The sequence below is a fragment of the Engraulis encrasicolus genome, chromosome 16 (assembly GCF_034702125.1).
Source record: "Engraulis encrasicolus isolate BLACKSEA-1 chromosome 16, IST_EnEncr_1.0, whole genome shotgun sequence".
Taxonomy (NCBI): domain Eukaryota; kingdom Metazoa; phylum Chordata; class Actinopteri; order Clupeiformes; family Engraulidae; genus Engraulis; species Engraulis encrasicolus.
This window is the reverse complement of record NC_085872.1, coordinates 42,742,102-42,757,730: the sequence shown is the minus strand read 5'-3', so window position 1 is coordinate 42,757,730 and position 15,629 is coordinate 42,742,102. Positions and strand designations below refer to the sequence as shown.

The 15,629-nt window shown below is 43.1% G+C and overlaps 1 protein-coding gene across 1 annotated transcript; it reads left to right on the top strand.

The window, feature by feature from the left end:
• The first annotated feature begins 18 nt into the window (after nt 1-18).
• ipo13a (importin 13a) lies at nt 19-15,541 on the top strand. The gene is made up of 22 exons (XM_063219692.1): nt 19-484; nt 1,211-1,336; nt 1,486-2,102; nt 3,271-3,411; nt 4,745-4,886; nt 5,193-5,359; nt 5,689-5,809; nt 6,324-6,471; nt 7,871-8,052; nt 8,292-8,318; nt 8,499-8,633; nt 9,008-9,157; nt 9,891-9,971; nt 10,182-10,319; nt 12,343-12,439; nt 12,711-12,763; nt 12,901-12,967; nt 13,477-13,535; nt 13,729-13,818; nt 14,136-14,317; nt 14,656-14,765; nt 14,903-15,541. Exons 1-21 carry the CDS (start codon nt 425-427, stop codon nt 14,750-14,752), a joined length of 2,880 nt encoding a protein of 959 aa, XP_063075762.1. The 5' UTR covers nt 19-424; the 3' UTR covers nt 14,753-14,765; nt 14,903-15,541.
• Nucleotides 15,542-15,629: the final 88 nt, after the last annotated feature.

Below are 15,629 nucleotides of genomic sequence, written 5' to 3'. Positions count from 1 at the left end.
GCGATTGTGTGCACCTTCACGCAGAGCTGCCTGTCGGACAAAGAAAACCGAAAACTCGCCGGTTTACGAAATTGTATCTGCTGCGGAAGAATCAAACATAGATCTATCTTTTTGTCTCGCAGGCTTTTAATGGGAGGTCGTAGACACAAGCGATGTGGCCCGTTGTTGACCGAGTAATGTGTCAGCTGTCAAATCTTCACGTGTGTTTTGGTGTTGGTGGGCGGGACTAGGCCTACTTTTCAATGTTCAGACAGTCGTCCTCTGGAGAGGACCCGTTCGAAGGAGTGAGAGTGACTCCTCAGTCGCAGTTTGCGAGTTTATGGATTTTGTTAACGATATCCACAGTCTTCACGTTCTTCTTACACTCCAGTAACTGAAGAGCTTCAGCTTCATCATATTTTTTCTTCTATTAACTGATACAGACATGGAGTCCAGCACAGTCCAGGCGGCTGACTCTGAGTTCACCGTGGAGGCTGTGGAAAGGGTAAGCCTAAGTGAAATTACAGCATGGGCTTTTGACCATTTTACATTGTGTAGGCTATTCGTTTTGAACTACTCAAGTCGCTCAAAGTAGTAGGTCATTGAATGGACGTGCATACATCTATAAATAAACCAAAGAAATAGTGAAATAAATGGTTTGGGGTTGTTGCCTCCACTGATGGACTGCAGCGTACCATTGGAGAGTTACTTACTACATTGTATAGTTGACGCTGACAAAAATGTAAGGACATCTGTTCCAAGAATGAATTATTGTCCAACTGCTGGCAAGTGGGATACCAGTGGCTGTGACTGTGTGGCATAGAGCTTAGTTGAAGAAGGAGAGTCAGTGGGATTGTAACAGGATATCTTTGTAAGCTATGCTATAATTATAAAACGTGCTATGCGGTTCTGTGAGAGTTGTTGCTGTTGGCAACTCCAAGAACTACCAGTTGTGGAAACAATGAGCGATGTAGAGAGCAATGCACTATGTTGTGCTTGTGGTTTGTTCCCTCCTAAAATGTCTCAAAAATAAATGTTAAATAGGCCTACCACATAAAGTGCCTTTGCAAAGGATCAACTCTCCCTTTCTCTCCCTGGCCCAGTGTGTGTGTGTGTGTGTGTGTGTGTGTGAGAGAGAGAGAGAGAGAGAGAGAGAGCGAGAGCGAGAGAGACAGAGACAGAGTGTTTTAGTTGAACCTTAATCACTCTGCCAATGTCGGAAATTGCTCAGGCTCTCCATCAGCTGTTCTATGATCCAGACATGGCCCAGAAGAACGTGGCCCAGAAGTGGCTAACTCAGGCCCAGATGTCTCCACAGGCCTGGCACTTCTGTTGGTCCCTGCTCCGCCAGGAAAAGGTGAGCATCCACACATTTATGAGGGGAGTGGCAATCATAGTCGTGGCATTCATGGTCGTGGCATTCACTGGGTGCACCACATGAAATAGCTGAACACGTTGAATCACACCGTATTGTATCACAAACACAGTGTTGCTACCTGGTCACAGGTTCCAGAAGTCCAGTTTTTCGGAGCGAGCACGCTGCACGCCAAAATCTCCAGGAACTGGACTGAGCTCCCCGCGGAGCAGCACATGTCCCTGAGGACTCAGCTGATTGGCCAGGTGTGCCAGTTCGCCGGAGGGCCCAAGATGGTGCTGACGCGGCTGTGCGTCGCCCTGGCCTCCCTGGTCCTACACACCGTGCCGGACACGTGGCCCACGGCCGTGCACGACCTGCTGCAGACCTTCCAGACGGGGCAGGGCATTGTGGGGGCCGACGGCCGGGGACGCTGCTTGGCCATGCTGGAGCTCCTGGCTGTGCTCCCGGAGGAGTTCCAGAACTGCAGGGTGCCGGCGCCTCGCCGCACCCAGCTACGCAGCACTCTGGCTGGGGAGTGGAGCTCCGTCTGCCCCCTGTTGCAGCAGCTGTTGCGGCAGGCGGACTCCCCCACCCAGGTGAGGATGCGGGTGCTGCAGTGTCTCGCCTCCTGGATGGCTCTGGACGTGTCGCTGGGGGAGAGCGAGGGCCTGCTGCAGGACAGCTTCACCATGCTGTCACACCCGGAGCTCTTTGACACCGCAGTGGAGACCATCGTCACCACCATCTCCCAACCGGACAGCCACAGGTGAGCCATGGCGACCCCACATGGGGTCTCGGCCCCAAGGTTGAAAACCACTGGAGTAGGCCTATGTGAAGACTTCAGATGCAAAACCCCCTAACTCCATTTCTGAAGACCTGCACTTCTATATTTTTAGAGAACCCCGTTGTTGGTTTGGTTTACATTCATGTATTTGATAATACATATAAATAGTTATATTACATAAATAAAATTTAAAAATATGCAATTTTGATAGCTTTGTATTAAATAAAAATGAATTAAGATTATTTTCTGAAAAGGCACTTAGGGGGTTTTGCATCTGAACTCTTCATGTGTACTTTGAAAGCGCTTTGAATTCAACTTCATAGTTGATACTGCACTATATACAGTAAATACATGTTGTGTTGAATTGTGTTGCATGGTGTGTGGTGCTGATTTTTTTTATCTTCAAATGAAGACATGTTGCCATTACATAATGGCGAACTTGTGTGCTGCTGTACTTTTGAGTGCACTGTATTTTTAGGTGCACTGTATTTTTAGAAGTACTAAATATTACCATGCTTACATGCATCTAATGACAGGTAGGTCCTGAGCATCTACTGTATATACTGTGTGTGTGTGTAACCCGACGTTGCGCACTGTGTCCCCCTCGTGGGCGCGAAGTCGCCACCACGTCTATGGGAGCCACAGGACGACACCGCTGGACTAAAGGATGCCCCTTAGCCCTGCGCTCCCGATACTGTATGAGGCTTCGGGAGGGAGGTTTACTAAAGTTCCACGCCAACTCAGCTAGTTAACCTCCGTTACACTCACCCCCCTAAACCTCACTCCCATCCGGGTCACGGCATCAGTGAAACCCGACGTATTACTGCGCACTGCGTCCCCCTTGGGGGCGCGAAGACGCCACCACGTCTATGGGAGTCACAGGACGATACCGCTGGACTAAAGGACCAGTGCCCTAGCCCAACGCTATCAAAATACTGTATGAGGCTTCGGGAGGGAGGTTTACTAACGTTCCACACCAACTCTGCTAGTTAACCTCCGTTACATGTGTAAGAGAGAGAGAGAGGTTGGTGACATAATGTTGTGTATGAATTAGAGATAGGTATATTATGGCTTTTTTATTTACCTTCATGTGTTTTAAAATTATCAAAATGTTTGTTGTGTATAAATGTACATAATCTGCTCCCAACAGGTTTGCAGACACCTTGGTTAAGTTGGTGCCCCTAGTTCTGGGCCTACAGGACCAGCTGAGGAAAGCTGTGGAGACGGGAGACATGGAGACCTCCCACGGCATCTGTAGGATAGCTGTGGCTCTCGGTGATACCCACTGCAGGTGCAGTGTGAAATATCATAACAGCACATGCCTTTTAATTCAGGCCTGTACTTCATAGGACTGTGTTGTGTCAAGCCTGGACTGGTGATCTGGCATGCAGGGCATTTCCCAGCGGGTGGACGGTTTTCTGGGGCCAATACATTTGGGTATATTGCATTTTGTTAGAAACTGGCCCACATTTTCATATACAGCCGTCTCCAAAAGTGTTGTCGCCTATCCATCTGTTTGGAATAACAGCTAATAACCTGACTTTCAATTCATCACTTGGCTTCAGAAGTCACTCATATGAAAGCTACAACCCTCCCGAATGAAGTTTTATGTACAAAAATAAATTTCATGCACCAAAGAAAGATTGAACCTTTAATGAACACAGACAGGGCAGATTTTCACAAGACAAAAGTTTTCAAACCTAATGTGAACATTAGCAGATAAGTCACTTCAAAACACTTCAGATACGCAGATCAGGTGTCATACTTAATCACTGAATCACTCTCACCTCTTCAAAAAATCAACTTTGACCTTAGGTGTATGTTTAGGGTCATTGTGATCATGGAAAGCAACACAATGAAAAACAATGAAGATCAATGAGAAATGGTGACATATTCACTATTCGTAGAGCAATACATTTTTAACTTCGTGTTTTAATCAATGATAAAAGCCCTCAAACACCTGCAGCATGCATGTTGCTCCTCATAAGAGCTGTATCGCTACCATGTTTCACTTTATGCACCATGTTTCTTTTTTCATATTCTGCCCTGTCTGTGTTCATTAAAGGGTCAATCTTTCTATGGTGCATGAAATTTATTTTTGTACATAAAACTTCATTCGGGAGGGTTGTAGCTTTCATATGAGTGACTTCTGAAGCCAAGTGATTAATTGAAAGTCATGTTATTAGCAAATTAGTTATCCCAAACAGATGGATAGGCGACAGCACTTATGGAGACGGCTGTACTAGTACATTAAAATAATGTACTGAAAACATTTTATAGTTTCTCATTGTGCAAACCCTTATTCATCACTGACCCAGAAATGTGGGTAAAGTATACTTTTACATGAAAGTTATTTGTGGTAACTAAAGAATTTGTGTATGTATTTGTATGGTGCTCCTTGCACTTGGCTTTGCCCTGATGTGGGCAGCTAATAGGCATAACCTGTTGTCCATACAGCACAACAACAAAGTATCAAGCCTATGCCGAATGTTGCTTGCCATCTCACCTTACATGACATTACATAACATGTTGCATTAGGCAGACGCTTTATAACCAAACAAGGACATAATCCTAGCCATAATAATCACAGCACCACTGGTCTCCCACTGCACTGCACTGCACAGGACCCTTCTGGAGCATGTGGACCAGTGGCAGGGTTTCCAGGCCTTGGTCAACATGATCCTGTTCTGCACAGGACTCCCCGGGCAGTACCCAGTGGACGAGACCACAAGCTCCCTCACACTCACCTTCTGGTACACGCTGCAGGTAAAACCCCATCATTGGCATGTCTCCACAGCTGTTTTGACTGAGTCTAAGTTGTTTCAAAGATGTTGGAAGACATTGATATGTCATTTCTTTGTTGATGATGTCCTAGATAACTTGTAGCCCCTTAAATGCAAGCCATACCACGTGAGGCACGCTGTAATAGTCATTGAAAGGTTAATTAGTAATACACACTACTGTGACATGACGCAGGGCCTGTAGAAATGCGCTACAACTCGGTCATTGGCAACAAATTCATAATGCCGTGGTTTAACGGGTTAAGACTTATTCTAAACTATCCTTTCTCAGGACGACATTCTGTCCTTCGAAGGCGATCGGCAAGCACTTTATCTCCAGGTGTACAGACCCTTGTATTTCCAGCTGGTCAATGTCCTCCTGCACAAGTCCCACTTCCCCAGTGATGAGGGATACGCATCCTGGTCGTCTGATGACAAGGAGCAGTTCAGAATTTACAGGTACGCAGAACTCTGAACATAATGTCTTCGTTCCAACAGAATCTATTTGTTTCACAGAATAGAGGTCGGTGGTTTGTTCATACGAGAGAGGGCAGCAGTATATTAGAATTAGAATAGACAGATATATTAGAATTATTGGAATAAGAATGTTTGTGCTGATATTGACTGATTGTAAATGCCATTTTTTACAACCACAGCAACAATGCCTGAAGATGTTGTCCAGATGTTAAGAGACACAATTTATTGGATTGTTATTTTATAGGGTCGACAACTGACCAGATATACATGGATAGATATTATGACAGTGAAGTTGTGTGTTTACCTCCTAGGATAGACATTTCTGACACGCTGATGTATGTGTATGATCTGCTGGGGCCAGAGATGTTGAGGGGCCTGTATGACAGGCTGGGCCGCCACCTCACAGACCCCTCACGGGCTGCAGCCTGGCAGGTCAGTGGCACCACCAATGGCACAACACAGACTCCCTTAACCTCAGTAGACACGTTAGAGAACACAGGGCAAGGCACACATACGCAAACTCTCTCTCTCACACACACACACACACACACACACACACACACACACACACACACGCATGCACCCAAACAGATGAAAAACTAATGACTGGCCCTGCCGTGGCCCTGGGTTACTCCGCCGTGGCCCTGGGTTCGATTCCGGCCCGGGTCATTTGCTGGTCCCCCCCCATCTCTCTCTCCCACTCGCTTCCTGTCCCCATCTCCAACTGTCCTATCAAATAAAGGCAAAAAAACCTACAAATATTTAAAAAGAAAACTAATGAATGACACATTTGCATTACAAATGACTGTAGTTGATGAGTGTCCAACAGGTATAAGTCCAGAAACAAATGATCCCGAGATTAATAAATGACCAACAAGCTACCTTCACTGATAGTGGATGTTTTTTTCTCCCTCTCTTTCTCTCTCTTCCTCTGTCTCTTTTGGAGGATATAGAGGCACTTCTGTTTGGCTTCCAGTCCATTGCTGAAACTGTAGATGTCAGTGACTCTGACGTCATCCCCGGTCTGATTGGTCTCATCCCGCTCATCAACGTGACCAACGTGGAGCTAGCAGAGACAGTCATGTATACCATTGGTACTCGTCACACTGCATCTTTTTTTTTTTTAAACTTCTTTAAAAAATCTCTTTGACAAAAAGTATAACTTGTATTCCAATTCCCTTCAAATGGGTCATTGATGTTTTTTAGTAGAGCAGGCATTAGGTGGTACAACCACAGATATTGCCGCTATTGGAGTTGTGAAACAAATGAATGTAATTGGTCATCAATGAATGAACAATGAAGATGCTTTTTAGATAATTCAGTAAAAACAAAACAAATATTTAATTCAAACAATAGTGACATTTGTCATGGCTGCACCATCCTGACAACCCAAATATTGTTTGAGTTTGAGTTTGAATTTCTGACCATGCTTTTATAGTGGGAGACGTGTTGTAAACTCAAGTGGGACAGACCAGTTTGGAAAACAACTGTTAGTCATTCAATTAAAAGTCTATTTTATGGATTTCTGTGGCTGCCAAAGTGCCAGCCAACAATTGCTAAACATGCTACCCAAAAGTTAGGACTGTGTTGTACAGTAAGGTGCCTGCTAATATTGCATATGTTTTGGAATTATATTTTTGTACTACCAGTACCGGTATTTTAAGATGTTTCAAACACTGCAAACAAACCACAGACCCCGTTGGATGGCCAGAATCTCAGCTTTGGAAAGTGATGAACAAAAAAAAAAACTTTGTCTTTGGGTGTTTATAAGTGAAGGGTAGCGGTGCAACTGCATGTTGAAATTGGCCAGGATTTAAGTCTACTCTGCCACAGTGTCCTGGCCTCTGTGCCTTTATTTTATTTATTTATTTCATTTCATGTTTATTTGATTGGGGCAGCGCATGACATACAATTGAGCCAGGTTATAGCCACAAGGCTAATTTTCATCTGAGAAGTGATGAAGAATTGATGTTAAGTCTTTTTTAAATATATATACAGCCGTCTTCAAAAGTGTTGTCGCCTATCCATCTGTTGGAATAATTAATTTGCTAATAACCTGACTTAAAATTAATCTCTTGGCTTCAGGAGTCACTCAAATGAAAGCTACAACCCTCCCGAATGAAGTTTTATGTACAAAAATACATTTAATGCACCAAAGAAAGATTGACCCTTTAATGAACACAGACTTCTGAAGCCAAGTGATTAATTGAAAGTCAGGGTATTAGCTGTTATTCCAAACAGATGGATAGGCGACAGCACTTTTGGAGACGGCTGTATACTTTTAAGGGCTTTTATTTCTTTATTTGACAGAACAGTCTGAGATGGTGACAGGAAGCGAGTGGGACAGAGAGACGGGGTGGGATCGTGAAATTACCCCATCCGGACTCGAACCAGGGTCCCTGTGGGCATGCAAGCCCAAATGTGGGGGGCTTAGAGCGCTGCGCCACAGCGCCCCCGAACTGATGTTAAGACTATTGCTCTGTTGCTCTGCAGGCTCTCTTGGGGAGTGGCTGGCTGATCATCCTGTCATGCTTGGGGGGATTCTGCCTGTGGTGCTTCAGGCCCTGTCCAACCCTGACCTGTCAGTGTCCAGCTCGTCCGCCCTGAAAAGGATCTGCCGCGAATGCCGGTACAGTCTCCAACCCCACGCTGACAACATCCTGGCTGCCACACAGGTGATGTTGTGACTTACGAGAGTGTGTCAGAGTGTCTCTACACTAGATCCAAAATGTAACGGTTTTGCATTGTATTCTTTTAACATAATACAAAAATGTTTAACATAATATGAAAAGTTGTGTAGATGTTGAATGGATGGATGTAAACTTAAATGATAATTGACTGAAGCTTACCAGCATACATATGCAATAATTTATTCGAAATGTTAGAAACTGAAGGGATATTTTTTTTTCTGCAGGATGTTCTTGTCAAACAGATTCACAAGGTCAGCTCATTTTTATATATATAAATGTACAGTATAAATGTTTTTATTCCACTTCACCATTATTTCCATGAATGATTATATTGACCTTTGTCAACTGATAAGGCTTTATTGTATATTAAAAAAAACCTAAACTGGGCATGGGTATGACTTCCTGTAAGACCGTGCTGATGTTGTCAGCAGAGTACCCAGTGTATGTGGCTGATGCAGGCCCTGGGGTTCCTCATCTCAGCCCTGCCAGGGGAGCAGATCCTGGGGAAGCTGCTGCCCCTGCTCAGCCCCCACCTCCAGCAGCTGGAGAACCTCACCAAGGAGATGGTATGAGCAAATGATGTATGACAAAATGTAGTAATAAAAAAACTGACATGACCTCAACTCGGCACTTACTGCCCATGGACTTCTTCTAACAGTGTGGCAAACGCAAACTGTTGTGTCCGAGTGATGCCACGCATACACATACATGGAGGCGGACATGAAAGTGCTGAACATTAAACTTGGCTTTATTAACTACTGCATAATTATAATACAAGTAGGCTTCCTGAGTGTCCTTGCGGTTCAGAAGAGCGTTGAATGGGGGAGCTCAGCATTATATAGCCCCCGCCTAATTGCATGGCATTATGGGAAGTGAAGTTCAAATGTACAGTATAGTACATCCATACACAACACAAACCACGCCTCTCTCCTCTGCCCAGCCCAGCCCATCTAACAAGTCGACCATAGTTCACATCCTGGGCCTCCTCTCCAGTCTGCTCACCACGCTGGACACCAATGCTGAGCCTCTCGGTTTAGATGACATGGCCATCGCCCGGCCAGCAGCTCCCACACATCTCGACCCTCACCCAGTAAGTTGTCTTGCCATCAGGTATACATGATGTACCTTTATTGGGATGGCGATTGTAGCCTCTTATTGCAGCAGGGGTTGCCGGCGACCCTATTCACTTGCTGAAAATGCTTAACTACATCGTAACAACATTGCCATGACATTACAGAGAGCCATAGTGCTGCGCTAAGGGGTTCATATTTTTTGTGATTTTTTTATCATTGACACCTGTGATTATTTTACTATCCTTGTGCAGATGGGCCCATTCACTCATTGCTGAAAAGACTCTACTGCATCATAATATCAATAACATTGTTATGACATTACCGAGAGCCTAAGCAACAGATTAAAACTTGGCCTGGGCCTTTACAATTTTGGTGACAGTAAGGTTGTAACATGGGAGCTGCACAAAGGGGTTAATATATTTCTCAATTTAATCAGCTGTGTTGTTATGCTTTTGTTTTTGTGAAGCACATTGAGTTGCCTATGCGTATGCCTTGCTAAAGACTAATCAAGTGATGCTGGTTTTGGAGATTTTACAGAATGCTTGTCTGAAGATTTGAATTTCCTCCAAAATACCTTGTGAAATGACATAACAAGGCCATGTTTGTAGCCATAACCAGAAGAAATACAGACCATTTTCAGTTTTAGCTGTACAATAAGGTCGTAGGTGCCAATGTCATGTGTTAACATTTTGGCCATAACGGTCCTACAAGCCCCATAATTGACTTTGGTTTGTGGTTTATTGTCTGCAGGTTGTTGTGGTACTTCAGCAGTTCTTCCCGCTTATTCAAGCTGTGCTTAGCAAGTGGCTTAATGACTCTGAAGTAGTGGAGGTAGGCCCCACACACACACACACACACACACACACACACACACACACACACACACACACACACACACACACACACACACACACACACACACACCTACATCTACATATATCACCACTGGAAGTTCTACATGTTGTTGACTATGCATGTCTGGTACTGACTGGTCCCTCTCTGCTGTACATTGGTGTGGCTGTGCTCTCGTCCTGCCTGTAGGCTGCGTGTGCCATCTTTGACAAGTCCCTGAGGACCCTGCTGAGCAGCTTTGCCCCCCTGGTGCCCCAGCTGAGCGAGCTGGTGGGCCAGATGTACGGTGCCATTCCCCAGGCTGCAGCTCTCGAACTCACACGGCAGGTGGGGACGCAGCCGCCTCTGTCAGATGTAGACTCTTGTGCTGTATCAACACATATTTATACATAATGTAAATACATTCCATAACAAAATATCCATACATGTGATTTTATCCGTAACTTTTTACTAAACATCAATATATTATATTGTATCATTATATGTAGCATATATATATATATACTGTATACACACACACATATATATATATATACAGTGCCCTCCATAATTATTGGCACCCCTGGTTGAGATGTGTTTTTTAGCTTCCAATTATTATTATTTTTTTCTAAATAATATGGGACCTTAATGGAAAAAAAGAGAAAAATCCAACCTTCAATACAAGTGCATTTATTCAGTGGGGAAAAAATCCCACATAAAGAAATAATTATTTGACATCAAATAATGTGTTTCACAATTATTAGCACCCCTGGTGTTAATATTTTGTACAACCCCCTTTTGCCAACAAAACAGCACATAATCTTCTCCTATAATGTTTCACAAGATGGGGAAAAGACAGAAAGAGGGATCTTTAGCCATTCCTCTTTGCAGAATCTCTCTAAATCATCCAGAGACCTGGGTCCTCTCCTCTGTACTCTCCTCTTCAGTTCACCCCACAGGTTCTCAATGGGATTGAGGTCTGGGGACTGAGATGGCCATGGGAGGAGCTTGATTTTGTGTCTGGTGAACCATTTCTGTGTAGATTTGGCCATATGTTTAGGGTCATTGTCTTGCTGAAAGACCCAGTGACGACCCATCTTCAGCTTTTGGGCAGAGGGCAACAGATTTTGGTATTTCAAAGCATTCATGATGCCATGCACTCTAACAAGGTTCCCAGGGCCTTTGGAAGCGAAACAGCCCCACAGCATCACTGACCCACCCCCATACTTCACAGTGGGTATGAGGTGCTTTTCAGCATGCGCATCTTTCGTGGCACGCCAGACCCACTTAGAGTGTTTGTTGCCAAAAAGCTCAATCTTGGTCTCATCTGACCAAAGCACACGGTCCCAGTTGAGGCCCCAATACCGCTTGGCGAACTCCAGACATTTGCGTTTATGATTGTGAGTGAGGAAAGGTTTTCTCCGTGCATGCCTTCCAAACAGCTTGTTGGTGTGTAGACAGCGCCTGATGGTTGATTTGGAGACTTTGTGACCCCAGGATGCTACCATTTGTTGTAATTCTGTAACAGTGAGCTTTGGAGATCTTTTGATTTCTCTTACCATCCTCCTCACTGTGCGTGGTGGCAAAAGAAACTTGGGTCCTCGTCTAGGCTTGTTTACCACTGTTCCAGTGTTTTGAACTTCATAATTATTCATCTCACAGTGGATATGGGCAGCTGCAGTTGAGTGGCAATCTTCTTGTAGCCTCTGCCTGACCTGTGAAGGTCGACGCACATCTGCCTCACTTGTATGCTGTGTTCCTTTGTCTTTCCCATGTTTAAGAGTGGATAAGAGAAATGTCCTCCGTGTCACGTCATATTTATACCCCAGGGAAACAGGAAGTGATGAATTACTAATTAAATGTTCCTACATACTCTGGTAAACTTTGTAAACTACTGTAGAAATGACAGAAATGCTTCAATTATATTTATTTCCTGGGAATTGTTAAGGGTGCCAATAATTGTGGAACAGGTGATTTAATGAAAAATAATTATTTTTCAGTCAGGGATTTTTTTATTTTCTTACAATTCATTTGAGTTGAAGGCTACATTTTCCTACAATTTTCAGTGTGACAGTATTCTTCTGCAATAAACACTGAATTTATTTTAAGGCTTTTAACACATCTCAACCAGGGGTGCCAATAATTATGGAGGGCACTGTATATATATATATATATATATACACTGTATATATATATATAGCATTTGTAAATGATCGTACACAACTGTCTTCAATGTGCCTGAGAAAGAGAAAATGAAAATTAAGTGTTGAATTTCTTTTTAAAACATGTCACTGTTGGGGCAGTCATGTCCGTGACCTGTAATGTCCGTGACCTGCTTCATGTGTATACTGTACTCTGTTGTTGTGGTCAGCTTGTTCACATCTTCTCTGGTGAGAAAGAACACTTCGGCCCTGTCAAGAGCCTCCTTGAGCTTCTGAGCTCCATCACACTGTCCATTTTTCAGCAAGGTAAACAAAACCGTGAACTGTCTGACAAAAGTAAATAGTAACACAACTATGGAAGAATTTGCATAGTTAAACAACAGTTTCTTTCATGTAACCACGGCAGTGATAAGACTAAACATATGTTCACCTCAATCATTGTTGACATAGCTACACTACTTTGCACACTTTTTAGTAGCAAATAAGTAACAAACGATTTCTGTAAAAAGCCATTTTTGTCCTTGGCAATGTCATGTCTATTAACGTTCACCTTATTATTTTCCATTATTGCATATAGAGCCAAGAGATCACCCTGACATTGTGGATTCTTTCATGCGACTGCATGCACAGGTTTGTATTGATTTTCATTAAATTTGGGTTGTTAATGCCATTCATTTTAGTCGTTCATGCATTAGTGCCAATGGTTAATCTCTCATTTGCTATTAAGATATACCCCCCTTTGTTTCCCTGTCCTTGGTGCATTTCAGGTTCTGAAAAGAAAGGCAGAGCTGTACCTTTCTGAAACTCTGGACATCAAAGCTCTGTTCTACTGTGGTGAGAACATGGCCCACTGACCACCGTCTGACCCTAGTTTGGACACAAATGCCTCTTTTCCACTGCAAAAACTTGACACAACGCGACTCGGCCGACGCGCTTTGCTTTTCGAATAGGCACAACACAGCTCAATCAGCAAAACGTGGCGGCCAAGTCACACTGTGTCGAGCTGTAGGCCTACCAGAAAACCGGCAGTGGAAAAGAGGCATTAGTACTGATAGTTTTTTTTTTTTTTTAATTTAAGAAGAGATTTAACAGTTTACTCCTGGTATCTATCTGTAAATGAATCCCATAAGTAACCAAAACATCAAAAGTGACTTTTCCAACAAAGCTCACATTACTCTACTCTCAGTTGCACTGTAAGTACCTGATCCATTATTGTCCTTACGTCATACTGTATAGCTTAATAGCTAAACTCTGGCAGAACATTTGTTGGTTTGTGCCTGGGCCAAACACCTATGTTTTACTCTGAAAGTTTGTTTAATTGTGGGGTCTGTCTGTTTCTTCAGGAATCCTGTCTCTCAAATTCCCAGAGAAACCTACCATGAAATCTACATGCCTGTTTTTTGTAAGTGTATCACATTCATACAGTTTGAACTAAATACGGTAACACTTACACAGCATATTTTGTACACATTTGGACAATTGTACCAATGGGAGCATAGATGAAAGGAAGACACGCCATATGAACTTCTGTGTGTACCAGACATTACATTGGTTGTGCATACAGTACATATGCCGACCCTTTCTTCTACTCAAAGACAGAACTGGTTTCCCACTGCGAAGACATCCCGGCAGTCGGCGAGGTTCTACAAGAGGATGGCAAATTGCTCCTTCAAGGACTGCTAGAGGTGAGGCCTTTTTGAGTCCTATTGCACAGATAAAAGTAGTCATTTGGTATACGTGGCACTGGATTATAGCTTCTGAATCCAGGTTGCCCATCATCGATTACTAGATTCAGTTTTTTTTTTAAATATGTCTGGCTTATGGAATATATATGTGCATATATATGTGCACGTGTTGTTGCAATATGCAAAAACTGTGTCAAAACCTGATCTACTGAATGCGAATAATTATTTTGATCGTTCATGTAATTAAGCCATCACCAGATCACATTACTGGTGTATAAAACCTAATGCACATTTGTATGGGCATTCATGTTGAGCAGGGCATTGGGGGCCTGGCTCCTCGCAGTCTGATGGAGTACTTTGCTGAGGTGCTGCTGGGCCTCAATCGCCACTGCCACAGCCTGCTGTCAGGCTGGATGCAGGAAGTGATGCTGATCCCCAACTTCCCCTCAGCACAGGTGTCCTTGGAGCAGAAACAGACGTTCAGTCAACAAGTCCTCAGGTATTATACCATCCCAGCATAGCAAAAAAGGTTCACTGCTGTCATTCTCAATTTCCAGCCCCAGCCACTGTAGCTGGCATGACATTGCCCATTGACTCTTGCTACGTTTACATAAGATTTAATTCAGAATTAAATGAATTAATTAAATCTCATGTAAACTTAGCAAGTGTGAATGGGCAATGTCAAATCAGCTTAATTCCACTTTGAAAACGTCATGTAAACACAATTCAGAATTAAATGAAAGATGAAACTAAACTCGGCGGAAGTATTTAATTCTTAATTATTAATTCTGAATAAAAAACGTCATGTAAACATGGCCACTGTCTTGGTTCTTACAGGGAGCAAACAAACAAGAGACGTGTGAGGGAGATTGTGCGAGACTTTTCTCTGCAGTGTCGAGGTTTACAAGGCACAGAATATGCTGGGGACTACTGATTCGCATTTCAAGGTTTGTTAATTGTTTTTCCAAGTGTGGTTTCCTCTGTCCATTTGAAAGGTGATGCTTACAGCTCTTAATGATCTTCATTTTGACTCTTCATGGTCCCACCCACCTTATGCCCTTGCTCTCTCTCTCTCTCTCCTTAGGTGAAGGGCTGACTGACAAGTGCCGAGTTATTGTTGGTCGGCAGGTGACCTTGTCGGTCAGCCGTTTGGTTTTGCTGCCTTCCTCAAGTGATGTTTTTCATATGCATGTTAACACAGGGTCAACATAACTCTTTTGGTGTCAAGCTGTTTTTAATTGCTTGATATCCCTTGTATAATGATTTTCACAATACCCTTTTCTTTGCCAATATATGGATTCCTTTGTTAATATTTGAAATAAATATATTGTTTGCACTGCTGTGTTATTTCCACTTAATTTCTCCAAGTTTTAAGGCAGTGTAGCCTACATAAAACATCTGTTACTTGATAATATATTATATCAAAATCGATAATGTATTACATCAAAATCAACACAATTTTTCAATAGTTAAGATTTTGCATATCTTACCAAAGAGCAATGACCACAAAATTTAGCACATCTTACCAAAGAGCAAAGTCATCCCTGTCTCTAATATTAAACATAGCGTTACAGTTGTTTTTGATGGTAATAAAGTTATTTTCAAAAAGCTGAATGGGGTGGGGCCGACAGTTCCTCCAAAATTGTGTCCATGGTCTGAAACAAATATTTCCATACCAACTTTAAACATCTTAAACTTTGCCAATTTCCTCCATGACTACATTCTGTTGTCAAGATGTCGTCACCATACATTCCTGAATAGCTATAGAACCAGACTTTTAAAAGCGCAGAGAAATTCAGCGAATCAAAAGA